The 20,918-nt window shown below is 36.1% G+C and overlaps 1 protein-coding gene across 1 annotated transcript in view; it reads right to left on the reverse strand.

Annotated features, from left to right (window-relative positions):
• Positions 1-20,918, reverse strand: part of LOC101630606 (IQ domain-containing protein H-like) — a 65,461-nt gene that overhangs the window by 23,795 nt on the left and 20,748 nt on the right. Inside the window, exon 5 of the mRNA XM_004687646.1 lies at positions 7,669-7,785. Coding sequence (XP_004687703.1) covers positions 7,669-7,785 — 117 coding nt within the window. The remainder of the gene's footprint in view (positions 1-7,668; positions 7,786-20,918) is intronic.

Here is a 20,918-nt window from a genome sequence, read left to right on the forward strand (position 1 = left end):
CTTTATAAAGAATGCAGAGTTTTTAGAATACTACTCTATTCTAGTACATACATTACCCAATACTAGATATTTGTGTGAAAGAGTAAATGTGCCACAGACTTCTAACTTTATGTGTGTATATGGTGGGGTGGTCATGGACCCCTTTGGCAATGTGATGAAGCCTTTGGGCCACTTCTCACAATAACTTTTTTTTATAAATCCATAAAATAAAATACATCGGAAACCAATTGTACTGAAACACAGTTCTAGTCACAGAGCTGTTGTACCTTAAAGCTATCACAGAGCTCACACAGGATCTGATCCCCCATCTACCTAATTTTTGGCTCTCCGGGTGGAATTTTGAGATTAGAAGCACAACCTTTTAGTATAGAGATAAAACAAACACCAACACTCAAGTTCAAAACCAAAGTGCAGAGGGTCAGGACCACATCAGGTTGGCTAGTTAAGTTAGCAAGTGGCTGGGATGATTGACCTGGGATGATTCCGGGGCAGTGCAAAGCCTCTCTTCCTACATCGCCCAAATCCCTCTTCTCCTTGTCCACTCATGCTTGAAATCCCTTAATAGAGTCTAACTCCTTTGGTTTAATTAAATAGAGGAGTTACTCTTGTTAAAAAGCAAAAACCCATGGGAGAGGTAATACTCTATGCCAAAGATTTTCAAATTTATTTTCAGCCACCAAAAATATGCAGCTTTAAATAGAATGCTGATATGTAAATAAATGTAAATTTTGTAAGAATTTAGTGTCGTTTTATATGTTGAATTATATAATAAAAATACAAGTATGTATCTATACACACACATACATATATATAACACACACATACATATATATAACACTTACCTATACTTTCATGTATTTATATATAAATCAACACTGAAAATGATGAGACTGTTTTGGTGAAGGCAAATTATGAACTCCAGCATTAAAGATAGTAACTGCAGTCATACACACATCACAGCATACTATTTGTTATTTTGCTTAAACAAGATGGAGAAATTTTTGATGTAAAATAGCTAAATAATTTCAAATAACTTACAACCTCAGGATTTCTTTAATTAAAAAGATCCATACTCTTTAAAGAATAGTATGCTTGTTTTTTCTTTGAGTATAGAATCATCACTAACAATATCTAACAACTGCTCTTGTTCCTTAGTAATTAAGAATTGCTGGTAAGTCCTCAATTTGGGGAAATTTTGACAAGTAGATTTGATTTGTAAATAATTTAAATTATTTTAAACTCTCATACTTCATAACTTGAGGAAGTAGCTTAATCTTAGCTTGTTTCCTAGTGTGTAAATGGTTATAAAAACAGCACCTATTTTATAGCTATCAGAGTTAAATCCGAGCGTACATAAAGTACTGAACATAGTATCTGATACACTGATTATTATCGATCAAAAGTACTTTTTAAGCATGTCATGTATCACCCACATTCAAATTTCAGAAACTTTTTCAGACATTCACTCATAACTCAAAAAAATTCAAAAGAAGTAATTTTTTTTTGTAAGTTGAGTTTAAATATTAAGCTGATGATTCATTGCTGACTTTTTGTCTGCAGTTATAAGCAGAGAAACACTGCAACCCTGCAATGCCAAATGAGGATTGCACATCATGTTCTGAATCAGGTAAGAGCCAACCCCAACTTAAAATGAGTAATGAAGCAGTCTAGAATGTTTTCACAGTGCAGCATGTATTATTATATTCACACAGCTGATGGGTATGTTCTGTGAAATGTAAGTACCAGAGAATTTGTCTGACTTTGAATGGGTGGGAGTTGTAATAGTAATACCAGTTAACATTTATGAAATGCTTTACTAGAGACCAGGACTGATTTAAAAATCTCATTTAGTCTTACTTATTTTGTGTGTTTATTATAGGAATGTGTATGGTAGAACCACATTTCAAAATATGACAGCACAAACATAAACCCTAACTAATAAAAACACCTTTATAAGAAATACAGATGTGCGCACACACACACACACACACACCATACCTTAAAATGTTGTATCTAACCTAGATATGTGTATTGTTCTTATCACATTTTAAAATAGTTTCATCATTTTTCATAAAAGTGTGATATGAATTAATGCTGGCATCCTCTCTTGAACTTGCTGACGCTCTATAACAACTTTAAAAAGAGAGCATTAGGCCTTATCATTCATTTTTTAGGAGTGTGAAAGGAGCCAATTCAGATCCTTTTCTGAAGCACGGTTGTGAAGAAGGAACAACCAAGTATATGATTTTTAATATTCATTGTTTTGAAAGACAAAACCCTTATTAAGCTATTACTATCTGTTAATTGTAATACATTGTTTATAATCCTCATAACACCCTTGCCTAGAAGACACGTTGCCCTGATTTTATAAAAGAGGAAATTGTGAACTTTGATCCATTCAACTCCACTCCCTTCCCACCATACCAGACTGCCTCCTATCCAGCCTCCTCATTTTATAAACCAGGTAAATGAGACTGAGCAAGGTAGGGTAACCTGCTCCTGGAAATAGATAGTGGCAAAGCTATAACAGGAATTCAGGACAAAGGGTGTTATGCCAGGTAAATTCTTTCAGATGCCTCAGTAGGAGGGTGCTTTATGCGACCAGGTACCCTGGGGGCCAGAAAAATCATTACTTCACTTCTAGATCAGTACCAGATTATGTAGTTTCAAATGCAGAGACTGACTGGGCAGATGAGAAGACAAACCAGTTGTCTCCTGGGTATCTATTACATGAAAAGTATTGCTTGGTGCAGTGAAAGATTTGAAAACTGTGAGAAAGAAGATATAATCACAAGAAAAAGTAAATAAAATCCCTAACAGTAATCTGGTGCTCTCCTCTCACATCTACAATAACTTAAGTTTTAGATTCCAGTTAAAACAATGCAACATATCAAAGCTGCCAATAATCAGAGCTAATATTTTCAGTGCTTATTTGTATCAGGACCTTTGCCAAGTGCTTTGGATTATCTCATTTATATCTCACTACAATCCCATGAGATAAAACAAATGTCTTGTTATGGACATTTTCCACATGAGGAAATGGAGGCTGTTTCTGGAAGGCCCCTCATCTAGTAAGAATTCACACCAGGTAGTCTGACCCAGTATCCTCATGCTGAGAGCTGAAAGTTGCTTGGAGTTCAGCATAGGGTTGGCTTGGGAATGCATAAGGATGTTAGCACAGAAACCCAAGTAACGCAGCTTCCTACACAAGTTAGAGCACTCACTGCAGCTAGGTTCTTTATGATGCTGTGTAGCCCCACATCATGCCTCCCCAGCCAGATGCCAACCAGTGACCAGTGATCATGTCACATCACTTCTTCAGCTCTCCCTGTACTCCAGACCAACACAGAGCTTCGGAATTCTAAGTAGCAACAACGTATCCAGGCAGTGGATACCACTCTGCCACCACCACCACTGCCATGTGGGTGGGTTACATTCTAAAGGCAAGGAATCAGGCAGAACGCGAACAGTGATTATTTTCTTGAAAACTCTGGAACAACCTGAAGAGAAAGTCTCTTTAGTGACAGGAGCCTCGCCATCACAGTCCTTGGCTAATGACCGCGTGTCATAAATAGGATGTGGCGTTTCAGAATATCTTTAGAGCTATGTCCTTTTGTTCAACTAATTTAATTTACCAGTGCTCCTGGGAAAAGGAGGGGGAACCAAGATGCTGACTCCACACTTCCTGAAAAATCAACATTTTCTTTTTAAATTGCTCTCAAAAAAATTACATCTGACTGTTGGCTGCTGGCTCCCTCAAACTCTACCTCTGTCAAAATTCTGCCCTGGCAGGTGTGAGAAAGAATGGATGCAGAACTTGAGTGAACACCCACATCTGTTTTTGGAAAAAGGGAACAGAAGCAGCACAGAAGGAAGTAAAAGAGATAATTGCTGGCTTGAACTACGATACATTTTACTTGTGGGCAGAAGGCCAGCTTACAGCAGGCGGAATATGCAGGCCCATCTTATTGGAATTCAGGGGTGGGCCTCCATTCTTGTCCGGAGACAGCTGTAAACCAGCAGCCCATAGCATCCCAATCAGGCACCGAGTTTTGTCAAGGAATGCTGATATGTACAGAAGCAGCTTTGTCTGCTTCCCCGGCACCCCTGCCTGGTGAAATGACAGTCAATCTCTGATTCCAGATGACAAGAACTGGATAAAAGCTTAAAACAAATGGCGACCTTTCAAAAGATTAATTTGTTTACCAACAAAATGTTCCCTCTTTGTCATCTGAGATGGGGGTGACCTTCACGTTCCCATATCTAGGCTGAGAGGATGCTGACTATAGTCATCTGTTAAGTTAACTCTATCTCAGCAATTATTCCCTTTTTTATTTTTAGTGACAAGAAGGGTTTATTAATTCACTCTGCTTCTTGTTATGGTTTATAAATGCAACAAGCTCATTCTGAATTACTGCAGTGTAACATCAATTTGTTTAAATCTAATTCTGCTACCGTTGCCAAATTATGTTGTGACTGTAATTGTGGCCATATGCATGGGCTTAAAACACAATCATGTTTTGAGATCGTCCTTCTCCCCCCACCCCCACACTCCCCACCTCCACCCCTTACTTCTGGAGCTTCTTCTAATCATTTGACACTAACACAATTGCCTCACTTTCCATTACTTTATCATTTCAGAAATGAATGTGCTTTCAGTGGGAGAGATTACCAAGTACACCCCAAGTGAAACAGTAAAGAATGAAACTATGATTTGTGAAGTGTGGTTGCTACCCAACTAAGTTAGTGAAAAACACTGCATAACATATGACTCATAAAATCTAGAAGTCATAATAGTATTAAATTCAACCTCATGAATAAATAAAAGATTCTAAGTTTACATTGCATTATATATTTATTTATTTATTTGGAAAGTGGGACCAAAGAACTGGTATAATTCTACAGCAACTCATATCTTGCCAAAATGAAAAATGTTTTTATGATTCTTTTCTAGGTCATAATAGTTATAATCAGAGTTATTTGTGCAGCAATTCAAAGCAATGTTTTGTTTGGCTATTTTGTTATGCATTCATAATAGTTCTTTTAAAATTCATGTTAACAGATACATGTTTTCAAGCCTTTTAAGAAACCCTTTTTACTTAAAAAAAGATAAATCAAAGTCAAATTTTCTGTAGAGCTTTGAAAGTGCTGCACAGAAAGTCTAACTGGAATGAAATATCAGTGAGTAATATGAATGTTGCAGAAATTTCTTCTTGTCTCCCCGTTGCCTCTAAGGCTCTACTCAAGAACATGTTGTTTGGTGGTGGTTTACTTGTTTGTTGCAGATTTAAGATCTTGCAAAATTCATCATTTTCACTTTTAATGCTGTTTTGTAAATTGATTTTACATAAAATGATTACAGGACGTAAAACTCTGAAGGCAGTTTTGTGAGGGGGTGTGTATCTGGGACATGTATGTTTTTGATGCACTAAAATCTCTGCCTACGGCCCTTGTTTTAGGAAGACTACATCCCAATAAAATGGCAAAAATCCCAGTTTTTAAGAACTAATAATGTAAATTATCTACATATTCAAATTTGCTCTGTCAAAAATGTCTAAGATTATTTACAGGCTTTTGACAAGCTGTTCAAGTTTCATAAGAAGGAAGGAAGCACATGGCCCTCGGCAGCCAAATAATAATCCCCTTTGAGTGTTTAGAGTTGCTCTAAAAAGCGATTAGCCTTGATGCTGCTTCTCTAATTAACGATACATCACAGCTTAGACACATTGCTTCAGTTTGGGTAAGTACTTTCAAAAACATTTTTATTAGTGGCAAATCACAACTGTGTTTATTCCCAAATGTGCTACATGAATGTTTAAAAGCAAACATCTGAATATTTCTTTCACAGGGTTTTTTGCACAATGCTTCTGCTTTATAAATCCAAAATGAAAACAACTGTTTTTCAGTTAGCACCACCATATGCATACATATAAAAACATACAGATATATTCGTATGTGTTATATAGCAACATAAAATGATTGGATCAACTATTTTGATTGAAATACCAATGGTCAGTTTGAGCAGAATGCATGTGGTGTACCTACACTTTTAAGTGTTACAGCATTGCTTAATATGGAGCAAGTTTCATGGCGGGGGGCGGGGGGAAGATTTTTAATGCAATGACTGAATATACAGCATCTATATGTCCATGTCATGCAAGCCAAGTGCTTTCCCAAATCCTCTGTGTTCAAAGCACATGGCCATAGTATCCAACGCACTTTATCTATGTGCAAATTGGAAACAGATATAATAAATGATTAAGATCCTGCTCCCAATTTTGGATATAGAATTTAGAATTCCCTATTTATGTCGGCATCTTCTGCCCATATTCATTAAAGCGAGGAATACTCCTTCCTAATTTGAGAGATGAGCCTTTTGAAACTTCCATGCTCATCAGAAAAAGTTTGCTTGAAATGCAGCCGTTGCCTTGGGCTACAAAGCTCAGCACTTCACTAGCTAAGCCAATATTAATTCTAGATTGAAAGGAAAAACCAACAACAAAAGAGAAATCTGCTTCTGACTGTACAGCCAGAGAAATAATACTTTTCCTTCAAGGACTTTGGGCTCGTGGGAAGCAGATAAAAACCCTTTTACATTATTCACAGTGACATTTTAAATAAAGTTTCAAGCAGGAATAAAAATATCTAACTTTCTGGTTATTTCTTAGGCTATAAAAGTATTTCTAAGATAAAGTGTTCTTAAGTCAAACCTGTTAGAATAGCATAAAGCACACACAAAGAAACTAAATATTCACCTCAGGGTTACAGGAATGAAGTAGGCAATTAAACAAGCCTGTGCAAGAAGCATGTTGTGCTAGTTGACATGTTGTGGTAGTTTGAAATTTAATTCTAAGATTTCAATTTAATTCTAAAATTAATATTGTTTTTAACTTGGATTTCACAGACGTTTTTAACTTTGATTTCATTGACGTATACTTTTAGGAGCTTTGGTGAGAAGGCAACAGTTAAAAATGGATGTAAACTATATGGATGCACTTCAGTAATTGTGTTCAGTACTCGAAGTGATCTGAAACAAAATAATTTACCAAAAATGAAGCACTACTCTTAATTCTCCTGAGAAAACCCTACAACACAGAAAGAGTATGATCTTTAGCAGCAAGTTAATGGCAAAAATTAGGCACAGACTCTGAGATCCCTTAATGCCAATTTTATTATTTTGTCCTCTCATCATTTTGCTGACATAAAGAATTAGTCCCTGCTTGCTTCAGATTTAGAGTAATATTCTTTAAATTTTGTGTATTTACGAGAATACACCATTGAAGTTGATACCAGACTGTTGCTTTCTTTAGGTTTTTCCAGGAGTAAGCCTACTATCAAAGAAACAAAATATGTTAAATGTCCCTATTAATTCTTTTTATGGTTAAATTAATTTCTCTGTTAAAATGACAGTGTTAGGATTTTCTAGGAACATCAAATAAAATAAATTTGATTGCATTACAAACAGACCTTTAAAAGATAGGTTTACATGTTTATTCTTAAATGTTCCTAATTATAAACAGAATGAAAGTCACTCTATTTCATCTCCAAAAAATTCTAAGGACAAAGGATTGAAATCTTGATGAAAAACAACATGTTATCTTACACTACAGTAAGAAATGACTTAATTCTCTAAAAATTAAGAGCTCATTAAAACAATTCATTACTTACACAAGCTTTTCTCTGATTAATATATGGCAAACTGATTCCATAGTTCGCATTTACAGCAGCTCTGTGGTGGATGTTTTCAGGATCCTGCATGATTTTTACATTCAACCCTATCTTTTCCTGAAACAAAGAAACAATGAAACTTTCATGCCGGATGAACAAAAATGCTTACTAACATTTTATATCCACAGTGGAATATAAAGTTCTTTGAAAATAATTATTTTAATGTAATTCTCACTGGACACATATATTTATATATATTAACTGTTTTATTTAGTCTGTTAATTTCTTTCACAGAAAAAAGCTTCTGCAGATTTTCTCCATATAGCCAGTTTTTCATACAAATACATTCTCAGGCATCATTCACTTTCTCAGAAATAATGCTGGAAGCCAACCAAAATAGACAAAGGACTAGAATACCTGGTCTCAATTTATTTTTAGCTTTCCAGGTCAAGGGTTTTTGCCAATGAAATCTATACTACCAGTACACAGGTAGAGGGCTCCCTTGGTCTGTCAATGTGGCTACATTTCTCAAGGGACATTTCCAGGTAAATCTGCTTGGACTTAGTAAATTTTCCACAGATTCATTTACTTTTTCAAAGAGATTTTGCTATTTATAGGCAAAAGATATGCTTTCATCAAAACACTTTTATAAAGCTCCTTGGATCAGGTTTTCTTTATCTTAAGTAATTATAATTTAATTACAGCTAACCTGCTTAAATATAAAGCAGCAGAGAAGGCAATACAATGGTGGGGGAAAGGAATACAGTCTTCCAAGGACCTATGTTGAAGCTTTGCTCCACCCTGGGTAAGTGACTTCCCTTCTTTGGAAGTCAGTTTCTTTATTTGCAGAATGTGGCAGGCTTACTGGTCTCTTGGAGAACTATTCACCTTCCCCTCCCTCTCCACGTCCCTCTCTCCTCACTACTCCCCACCATTCTTCCCTCCCCTGTTTTGGGTGACTTGATGCTAAAGGTGAGTTGACCATTAAGGAATATGGTGTTACCAACAGTTTCTGAAGTTTTATGACTCTACTTATTGTGATAATTCACAGTACAAAGGATGAAATTCAAAGAGCAGAATTTGGTGGGTTTTAGCAGATTCACTCAGTTGTGCAACCATCAGCCCTACTCCCAGAACATCATCACCCCCCCAAAAGAAACCTCATACACACTAACAATCACTCTCCATTCCCTCTTCCTTCAAATTTCTGGCCATTACTCATCTATTGATACCTCTTTCTCTTGGATAGGGCCATTCTGGACATTTCAAATAAATGGATCATTCAATATGTGACCATTGAGTCTTTTTAAAAAGTGGGTGTTGTAAGCCACTTACGCAATTGATCTCCTTTCAATTAAGTGTGTTATTTCTAGGAGTGATCTGATGTAATTGTTAAAATGGTTGTAGGAACCAGGCAGATGAGTTCAGGATCCCATTATTTCTTTGATTGTGAGCATTCAAAAATGGGTCTGTGCCTAAGGTCAAGGTGAAGGGGAAGGTTACAAAAATACCTACAGGATTCATGATGTCTAGTTATGTTATTCTCACTACAAAATTTACTCCAAAATTTACTTTAATGTTTTTAATAGCAGTTTTTAAACCAAATCTCCAAATAACTGCACCCAACTGTCTATTTTATTTAACCCATGGAGGGACACAGGTTGCAAATAAGGCAGATTTGTTCTCGTTTCCTTAAGGTACTGTGTTGACAAAAGTAATGAGTGTCTATTTATAAACAGCTTCCTTTCTGTGGGTAACCCACACTCGCAGCGCTACTCCGGGTTTTTACACGGAAGCTGAGTGCCTCTGTTATTGAAATTAATACCTGAACATAATTTTTTCCTTCTTTAATTAAACTTTCAGAATAATTTCCATTTTACCAAGAATCGGGAAATTGCTAATATGTATTATATTGACTGGATGTGCTTTCAGTAATTAGGGTGTTTTAAAATGTGTATTCTGGATACAATTGGTGGTAATAGCTTCATCTATCATGTCTAAGCTTTGTGAGAACTTTTTAATTCTGGGATCATTGGCTCGGTGGACCATAGCAGTTTTCTTAGTTTTATTTTGCTCCATCAACTTTGTGTAGCTACAGGAATGGTGCAAGGGGGTGGAAGGAATGAGCAAATGCAGAATCATTGTTAAAACTGGCATTAAAGTACAGTTGCTTCCTGCCCATTTTTACATTTCTGTGGCACTGGACATTAATATTTCTGTATATATCAAAGCATTGAGAGAAACCTAACAAAAATGATAGTTTGTCATAACAACTCTTGATCAGTTGGCTTCTAAAGCAATGGAAACGTCCTTTTTAATGATCATTATTCTAATATTTACTATTTTGACAACAAAGCATTTATACACCAAAATAACAATATGTACTACACATGATTTAATTCCCCATTTAAAAAGATATCAAGGGCATCTACCTTTAAAAAATATCAACATATGAAATGGTTTCATTAAAAATTACTACCAGATACATTCAAACTCTGAATTTGTCTCACAAAATGTCTACAGAGATGTATGAAGAAATCCTTGTCTTTACAAGCTGCACTAGGGGACCCAGTGATAAGAGTTCTTAAGAAAAACAATTAGAGATTTAAAACACAAAATTAATCATTCCATTAAGCAGAAAAGCATGCTCTGGAAGATGATCAGTTTTTACCAACAGTAAGATAAATATCAGAAATAATTTCAGAAAATTTTCTTAAATTGTTCAAGAATAGACAGCAATTTATTTAATCTATTTTGAGTCACTAAACAATCTAAATTTTGTACACTCTCTTTTTGATAGTAATTACAAGCAGATATATCAAATGTGACTCTCATTTAGACTTTGGTTTGTAAGAACAAAAGTTATTATCAGAGCCAATTACTGTTTTACCTACATGGCTGCACAGAAGCAGGGAGCTCAATTTTCATCTCATCAGTGATTTTGTGGTATTTATTTTATTACTATGCCCACAAAGCTATATAAGAGGGAAATAGCTTATGCTATTAAAACTAGGGTTTGAATATAAGAGACTAAGGTTTCTTTTAGAAGAAGTTCTGAATTAAAAACACTAGGCAGCATGTAATACCAGCTCCCCAGACATGGGCAGACCATAAAATGACATACATCTGAGCAGTAGATCCCACACAGAGTAATCAAAATTGAAATGCTTCACAAACAAAGTTGAGACAAGCTATTTACCAAGTTACAGTATTATCAGCAGAACATTATTCTCCACAGTGTTTGCTACAAGTAATGCCTTCTAAAGTATATATTGCTTAATATCATATTCCCACTGGTTAAAGACATCTGCTGTTTAATCTCAAAGCCAGAAAAAAGAAAAAATGTCCAGTTACCTTTAACACTCTGATTCTTTCAACCATTATTATATTTAATGGAAAGAACAATGGACACCAAGTTCTAGGTCAAGTCATATAACAGTTTTGTAAAACTGAGTTGTTTATGAGATTTAAATGACTCATGTATGTTATATCTTGCAAATTTTAAAGTGCTATTTAAGAGCCTTCTGGCCAAAGGTCAATGACTACAAGGGATTGAAACAATTCAATTTTATAAAAGTCCTTAATAATATTTCCCCCCTCCAAGTCCTTAATAATATTTCCCCCCTCCAAAAAAAACTTAATTGATAAAATAATATTTAAGGTGATAAATAAAAGAAAGTATTAAGCATTTATTCTGTTTTTCCTGGAAATCAATTTTCTGATTCAATATAGAGTTGCTAGGGAAATTGTTCACAAAAGCTAATCAATGCAAAAGGAATGATAGAGTTATAAAGTCACCCCTTCTTAATCCCTAATGTACTTAGGTAAACATCAATGGTTGCTCTTACCATTAGTTGTAAAGGATAAAATTGAGCTGGAAATAATTGGAATCACTGATCAATCTTAAGATCACTTAAAGAAAAAGAGGAGTTTGACTCTGATATGCTAAAAAAAGGAAGTACACAGTTCCACCTGTGAAACATTTCTGCCAAAAAAATGTTACCTGAACTGGCCAAAATTCTAGACAATACTACCAGTTAACAAGAACTACTAGAGACAGAGGAACAGTAAAAATGACACCACTGGATTGCAATCAGTCAAATCCAGGCTGTGAAAAAAACCTCTATCATAAATGATCTGGTTTTTTCAACTAATAAATGTCATTTCTTAAATGAGGGAAACTGGTAAAAATAGGATGGGTTATGACTACAAAATGTGAACCTTGTTTATATCCTGATTCAAGCAGACTGCCTGATTTAAGACAATTTTAAGGTTTACAGGGGAAATAAATATGAACAGGGAATGAAGTAACATTAATGCATTGTGGAAATTATTAAAGCCCTTATCTGAAGTATTTACAGGTAAAATTACATGATGTCTGGACTTAAAAACTTTACAGAAAACAAAAAAATGGAGGGAATAAATGAGATAAGGACAGTCTCTCAAAAGAGATGGCCATTGTACTGAGATTTAAATGAAAGAAAAATTAGCTAGTCATGCAAAGACCTAGAAATGATTAAGGAGAAATTGATAATTGGTAAGAAGAGATAAATGCAAAAGCTGAACTCTTACTAATAGGCTAACCTTAATAAGAGGTGGTGCTCTTCTTCTAATATGACACGAAAGAAGGAATAAAATATAAACCCTGACATAAAAAAAAATTAATGAATTTAGTAGTGAAATTGGGGCTAAGTATATATGTATATGACTGAAAATTGAATAAATATTGCTTATATAAGACAGAGTTTATTCCTCTCCCATATATGAAGGCTAAGGTAGTCTGTTCAGGTTGGTTTGGAATTCCATGAAGTTGCTAAGAACCAGGTTCCTTCCAGGTTAGTACTATCCCTAATATATAGATCTCTTCATTCTGTTCTAAGAGAGCTGCTAGAATTCTTACTATCACAGAATAGAGGAAGCATAGACAAAGGGTCAAAGGTCAATACGCCAGTTCTCTTTCAAGGAAGTTTCCAGAAAACTGTCCACAATACTTCTCTTTACATTTCATTAGCCAGTATTTTAGTGATATAACTATGTCTAACTGCAAGCTGGTAAATGTCTTTGCAGTGGTAACCATATTTCTAGATAAAAATTAGTTGAAAATAAAGCCCTACTAGAGCTCAATTTCCCCTCTTCTGTTCTGTCACCCTCACTGTTGCCTTTTGTCCTTATGCTGGCCACCTCATGGTTGCAAGATGATTGCCATCGCTCCAGAAGTCATGTCTGTGTCCAAGACAGAAAAAAAAAAAAAAAGGGAAAGGGGAGAAGGGACATGCCATTTGTGATGATACCCTTTTATCAGGAAAATCAGAACATTCCCTAGAATCACCCCAGCTAGACTGCTAGAAAGAGCTGGGACACATGGTCATACTTAGCAGCAAGAAAGGTCCTCAGAAATGGGGAATCTTATTTATTTCAGCCTCAGCCTGATACCCTCCTGAACAAAGTTACAGTTCTGTAAGCAATGCCAGTGAGGGAAATGGGATATTGGATAGGGAATTAACAATCTGCCATAATCATTTCCATATAATCTAGCTAAGGAAGAAAAAGACAGCAATGGAAAGTAGTGAAGTAAGGAAAGGTTGATAGATTGAATGTCCTTACAATATTGAAAAACATACTCTGTGGGCTGGCAAAGTAGGATATGGAGGTCAGGATTGGCTTTGCTTGACAACAGATTTTGGAGATGAAACACTCACAGGTTACAATAAAGCCCAGGTACTAGGTACACCCTACCAGGGCATTTTGTTTTCACATGTCTATTATTTCACTGCCTGCTGTCTATAGAATTCTGACTACAGATTGTGAGCTCCTATATTGCTGAGATTTTCATCTCCACAAAGTCATATTAAAATTAAAATATTTGAAAAAATGAACTAGCACACTAATACTAAAAGACATTTATGAGTTTTGCTATGTTTGTGTTATTCTTACAGTATGCCATGGTGACACAGTCACTGGCTTACAGCAACAGTGTGCCAAAGGTGACATTCTGTTCAATTTTGATGGCATATGGACCAATTACTAATTCCATGACCTCCCTTTGTTTATTCCAGCTATTCCTGAGAATTGGTGGCCAGAGAATGATGGCATTTCTGTATGCCCAGAAGTTAACTTCTCTGGGTAAGTCAGTGAGAAAGGCATAAGAAATTTGGGGTGCCACCTTTGAAATGTTACTGAAACATGGACTATCATATAAAAAAAATTAAAGCAGTCTTTCTATAAGGTACATAGCTTATGTATCTGGAAAAGGTGCTATAAGTCAAAAATATGCAGCTAATTGAATTTTTCTCATAGAAACAATGTTATTAGAAGACAAATCCTGAGGGCCTACTTTTGATACCTGTTTTTAATAGAAATAATCCTAGTACTTAATCATCTGTTCCTTTAGCTGTAACTTATATATACTATAAAATGTAAACCTCTCTAAAATTAGATGTAAGCCAACTGAATAGTAACTGTGACAGTAAAACAGTATTGCATATTGTATTGTGATGTATTCTATATAATTCTAAAGTGGTTTCATAATGACCAAATTAGAAAGTTAAAAGATCGTTTTTATCAGGAGTGTTTCATTAAGAAGTTTCTTTGGGCAAGTTTAAAAATAAAAATCTGAGAAAAATTCTGGTTATAGTTAGAGCCATTTATGGACAAAATCAGGAATTTTTTTTTCAGTTGTAAATTTCCCTTTGGTAAACACAGGAAGAAGAGCCCAAGTTTTTCTATTTTGAACAGGTGTGATGAAAAGTCAGAGTTTGAGATTTAAAAGACCTGTGTTGGAATCTGAATTCTGCTCTTTCTTAGTAGTTTTTTTTTAATATTTGAAATATAATATTATTGTACTTTGAAGTATATAACATTGTTTAGGTTTCATGTGTATATCTTAATATATGCATCTGTATACATTACACCTTATGTTCACCAGCAGAATTCTAGTTTCCCTTACCATACAGCCATTTCTTAGCTCTAAATTACTATCATCTCACCCTCAGTTCCTTCATCTGTAAAAAAGGGAAATAACATTCTTCAAAATATTGGGAGGCTGAGAAATTATTGCATCAAGGTTGACAGAAACTCCTAAGTGATCTCCCTGCGTCTACCTTTGTTCTGTGACATCATATACTCAACAAGACAGCTGGAATGACCTCCAAGGCCTTCCCATTTGCCTCAGGGTAATAACCAAGACCCTCACAGGGATCTACATGATCTGCTGTCTGACTACTTTTCCTAGTTGTCTCCACCTTCACTTCCTTCACCTTACACATCCCTTTTCAGTTTCCTTGGAGTCACATTCCTAATTCACGGTCCTTACATATTCTCTTCCCACTGCCTAGAATGATCTTCCTCCAAATGGTCAAATGACTTGTTCATGTCCATCAGATTTCTGCTCAGTTGTCCTCCTACCAGTAAAACCATCCCAACCTTCTCTAGCTTTTCTCTCACCGACTCACAGACTGTACACAACTGAAAGTTGTTTAATCATGGGGCTACATGCTGAGAAATATGTCCTTAGGTGATTTCTTCATTGTGTTGAGTATCATAGAATATAATTACATACGCCTAGGTGGTTAGTTTATATATACCTAGCTGTGCATAGGGACCACCAGGAGTAGGTGGTCTGCCATTGACCAATATACCATGATGTGCCACATGGCTGTATTTACTTGTCACAGCATTAATTTTGTTTTCCTAATACCTACGCCACAAATAGAGTGTAAGCTCCTCGAGAGTACAGAGAATTTTGGCTAGTGTCTTAAACAGTGCTTGGCACATAATAGGTACATCATAGGGGCTGACCAGATTCATCAACAAATAATAAGAATTAACAACTATGTAACACTCACCATGCCTGAGGCACTACTATAGACATCTACGTATATTAACTCATTTATCCTTCCAATAGCCCTATGAGGCAGTTATTATCATTATGCCCATTTTGCAGAAGAGGTTAAGTGATGTCCCAAGTTTCAACAGTTGAGTGGTAAAACCAGGATGTGAACCCATACTTCTAACCACTTGCTGTCATCTGGTAAGAGCCTACTCTAGGTCGGGCACTATCTGTAGTCCCAAAGGAGAGTTGAGCTTGTATTGATTTGGAGTGAAGAAATACTATAAATAAAGGCCACCAAAATATGGTTCACAAATGGCATAAGAAAGTGAAAGGAAAGGCAAAGGTTGAGCAACCTGGGGAAGGTACAGTTCTTGATTGGTAGGTAAGACCCAGGACTTGCGATCTGAATGAGCTTGGACATACCATCTCCCGTCTCTGGGCCATCATTTCTTGGTTCATCAAGGGAACTGGATCACTTTATTGAAGGGCCTCAGGGACCTTAAGAACCTTTTTGGGGACAAGTCTCAGAGTCTGAGTTTGAGACTGATTTAAATGAATATTACTGTTCTATAATCTAAAACAAATACAGATTAGCTATCTTCTGTGACTAGAAGTACCCAGTTCCTTAGCAATGTAAATCTGTTCCTTTTTATTTTTTTAAGATTTATTTATTTATGCATACAGAACTGGAATACAGGCCAGAGGTGCAGGGGTGGTGAGAGAATTCACCAGAGACAGAGTAGGGAGCAGAACAGGCCGACTGACAAAGCACACTGCTGAGGGGAGCAGCGGGTGGATCAGGAGAGGTCTGCTGTGCCATGTGGATCACCTTTGGGGCGGGGATTGAACTCATGCTGAAGTGGCTATAGCTTCTTAGTGCTGTGCTTTAACCCGCTGCGCCACCAGGGAGGGCCCTCTATTCCTTTTTAGTGACAGCTCTCTGTCATTAGTATCTACAACAAAGCCCTGCTGAAGATCACCTTGAAAGGATTCAGATGTCAGATATTGGGGTAAATAAGATGACTTAAATTTCCCTTAAAAGTCTCAGATTCCAGAATTAGATTAATAATCATAAAAAATGCATGAAGATGAGCACTTTACTGTGTGGCAGGCATGGTGCTATTAGGGAGACTACGCATTTATTCCAACTTTCAGAACCTATACTTTTGGACTGCTATTAGGGCCTTTGTCACATTCTTTAGAAAATCTTCACCCTTCATCTTTTACCCAAAAGTATTCTGAGTGACATCTTCAAATGGAGAAGGTAGGTAGCCAGGCAGAGTAATGGGTATATATTGCCTAGCATGATTCAGTAATGACAGAGAAATATTGTCTCTTTTCCTTGGTAGTCAGTCTGGGCATGAGCACCACTGTGTCTTCTACAATATTTCCCACTGTGGATTCTATTGATGTTCTGAGAGGTATAGGTTTTTCTGTGCAGAACAACTCATGAATTGCAGTAACTATAGCATACTGGCCTGATAAAGGCCAGCCCCCAAAGCACTGTGACAACCCCCAAAGCCTCCCTGCATTTCCCAGTGCTCTGAGGAGGTCAATTTAATATCATCTGTTATAATTCCATGTAGAAAGTGATCGTACCTGAATCAAGCCTCTCTGTATCCCAGAACCTGAAACTGTGAATAGCAAGCACATAAGCAGCACTCAATATTTGTTCAATAAAATAAATTAATGTCTTCTGAACTTCCCAATGAATTACAACATATAAGAAAATCTCCATAAATGCTTTGTGTATACACTAAATTATTTTTACTGAGTGTCAAATCTATTTATGATTTCTGTTCTGTTTCTCCTATTCAAAGACACATGTGATTTTTGAGCTTTCAACATTTCTGAAGTCAGCTTTCCTTATATTTGATATCTAAAGAACATTGCCAGTTCTTGCTCACAGTGGTAAGCTGTGACACAGTTGTGCTGCTCAAAATTAAGCCATACATAAGAACCAGTCCATACCATCATTAGCACAATTGAGTTTTGTGTCGTAGAACTGGTTTATTTGGCAGCTAAACTGGGTCACTAGTTTTTGCTTAAAATGTTTTTTTAAACAAGGACTTTTTGATTAGTGGCTACCAAAAGGGAAGAAGGAGGGTGCTTGAACAGGCTAAAATGGGTAGAACTAGATGTTTAGGAGATTTTCAGATGTTGACTGATAATGATTATCACTGAAATTTATAAATGTTATAATGCAAGATTACATCAATTTTTTTTATTAAAAAAAAAAAGATTTCATTTTGTATAGCACTAAGACAATGAGTGACTGTAGAGGCAGAATCTGTCACAAGCCAGCCTACCAAGTCTCTTCGAAGAGATTTTAGGATTTCCCACGCAATGGAGACCAATGGTGTCACTGATCTGCACAGGCACTCAGGTACTGAATAGCTTGCTCTCCAATAGATGTCTTACTTTCAATTTCAAAGATACTGTCTTTTACTTTAAGGAATGGGTAATTGAGGAAAAAAATATGAAACTAAGAATGCAACCAAATAAGACATTGATAAGAAGCCCTACTATTTTTTTTATTATGCTTCAAATTATATTCGGAGTCTGAAGAGGAGGAAAGATTTAACTTCATAAGTCAGGGTTATAAAAAATGTTATCACCATGCTGCACAGAACATCAAACTGCCGAAAGTGATTTGAAGGAGTTTTTAGCCTACAAATAAAAAAGTTTAGCCTTACATTTTGTGATATGAAAGTGTGTTTTACATATATTTTTTAAAATTACATTGAATCCATTTTTAACCTGAAAAGCTCACAATTTGATGTTGATACATGATTTGTGGTATCTTAGACTCAAAGAAAAAAGGAATTCTCAGTGACAACACTCTCCTCATTTTCACCTGGTGATCTTTATACGTCTCCTCTGGCTTGAACAACTTCATAAATATTGATTCCAAAAAATCTATACATCATTGTACTTATTATTCTTTATTCACTATTCTCATATGATTCTACACTCTATATAAATAGGGACATAAAAAGGGAAAAGTAAATCATTCATTTCCTTTTAGAGGTCTCATAAGTAACCCAGAATTAACCTTGTCACTAACTGAATTAGTCTTATGCCCCAGGATCCTCTGACCATCATCCTAACATATCTGCCCTTCTGCATCCCCACTCCACCTATCTAAATGAGTGGCATCACTATACCCAACCCACAAGCCAGATATTGGATTGCCTTTGACTACTTCCGCTCTCTTTAATCCTCCAATCAACTGCCAAGTCATATCAGTTCTATCTCTTTAATCATAATGGACATGAGAATCAGTCCCTCTTCAAGTCACAGTAATTCAAACCTTCACCATCTCATATCCAGATTACCATAAGGGTTGATGATGCTTCCAAATTCTGCCTCCAGCTTCTATAATCTTTAAAACCCTATTGCTGGCCCTCCCTGGTGGCGCAGCGGGTTAAAGCACAGCACTGAGCATGAGTTCAACTCCCACCTGCCCTGGAGGTGACCACATGGCGCGGCAGACCTCTCCTGGCCCGCCCACTGCTCCCCTCAGCAGTGTACTTCATTGATCTGCCTGTTCTGCTCCCCGCTCTGTCTCTGGTGAAGCCTCTCGCTGCCCCTGAGCCTCTGGCCTGTACCCCAGTTCTGTATGCACAAATAAATAAATCTTTAAAGAAAAAAAAACCCTAATGTCCATGTAATTAATGGCCAAGATTAATTGATTTCCCCTAACTTGTATGATTTTATGTTAGCTCAAATAGAAACAGAAATGTTATATATCCTACCTTCCCCTATTTTGGAAAATAACACAAGATTTTTGCTAGAGACAAAATATTAATATCATCCCTGAATTTTACCACTTATCCTCAAATACTTTTCTAATTCTCTTCATTCAGTCTTATAGTGTCCACCCCTTCACTATCACTCTTGCTAACACCATCATCTCTTGTTTATATTATTGCAGTTGCCTCCTAATTGTTTTGATCCCTCTAATACTTTCATCACACCATAAAGTAATTTTTAAAAATAAATATAAAAAGGTAATTTTATTTGTGTGTATAAATAAATTTTTTCCTGCTGAAAAGGTAATTATGTCTATTAGTCTGGACTAGATATAAGTTCGAACACTTCATAAATATTGAACAACTTCATAAATATTTATCACAGAAAATCTATAGATTATTGTACTTATTATTCTTTATTCACTATTCTCATATGATTCTTCTACACTCTTTATGAATAGGGGCATAAAGAGGAAATCATTCACTTCCTTTTAGAGATCTCATAAGTAACCCAGGATTAACCTTGTCAGGAACTGAATTAGTCTTATGTCCCTGGATCTAAGCTCACAGGAACATTTACCCCTCTGACTACATCCTTCAATCTCCTTCCTGACATGTTTCAGCAGACTGAATTACTCTCAGTTTTGCTAACATTTTATATATGTCCCCAACTTAGAAACTCTGCTCATCCTCCCCAAACTTCCCCAATGGTTAACCCCATTGATTTTCTATTTTCAACTAAGAAACAGTTTAATATTATTCCTCAGTGTGAGTTGGGTGTCCTAGATGTTCCAATAGGACCCTGTACTTTTCCCATTATAGCATTGTTATCTATATTTACTAGTTATCTTTATAGGGTATTTTTCTATAGGTACATGCAAACCTATGTGCAGTTACAAAAATAGGATCTTCACTGTTTTAAATCTTTAAATTTTCGCTTAAGAAAGATATCATGAACATTTTCCCATGTCATAGTCTAAGCTAACTAGTATCATGTTATATGGAGACATCATACATATTTTAACCACATTCTATCAATAAGCATGTAGATTGTTTCCATTTTTGTTATTGTAAACAAACTGCAACAAATATCTGTACTATGCTTTCATAGTCTAATAATATTTTTTAGGATATACCTTAGGGTACATTTTTAGATCTTATTTTGTCAGATTCACTTCTAGTTACATTTCATTATCAGTGTGTGTGGGCTACCTTTGTTCATACCCATATCCACCAACCTGCTCATTATAGTATCTTTCACAATTTCATAATTGTGTACTATTTGCCGATCTCTTCCACTTAATTGCCTCCAGTGAGTAGGGGAATAGAGTGTGCAACACATCGAAGGGCATCAATAAACACTTGCTGAGTGAGTGAATGAATGAATGAATGCTATGCAGTCCTCTGCTAGGAATATACAGTAGTGTGCTGGGGTCCTCTGAGGAACATAACTGGCATGAGGCACATTCCTAGGGTATCAGTTTCACCTGAATGTTTTGATGTTTTGAGGGTAAAATCTGCTGTCTCTAGAGTGAGGGGTGTGTGTGTGTGTGTGTGTGTGTGTGTGTGTGTTTGTGTGTGGTGTAGAGCTCTATGATGGAATGTAATGTAAAATTCATCTATCTCTGTATGATAAACATGAGATATTAAAGATTTCCCTGCCT

Source organism: Condylura cristata, unplaced genomic scaffold, assembly GCF_000260355.1.
Source record: "Condylura cristata isolate star-nosed mole 26May11 unplaced genomic scaffold, ConCri1.0 scaffold00023, whole genome shotgun sequence".
NCBI classification, from domain to species: Eukaryota; Metazoa; Chordata; class Mammalia; order Eulipotyphla; family Talpidae; genus Condylura; species Condylura cristata.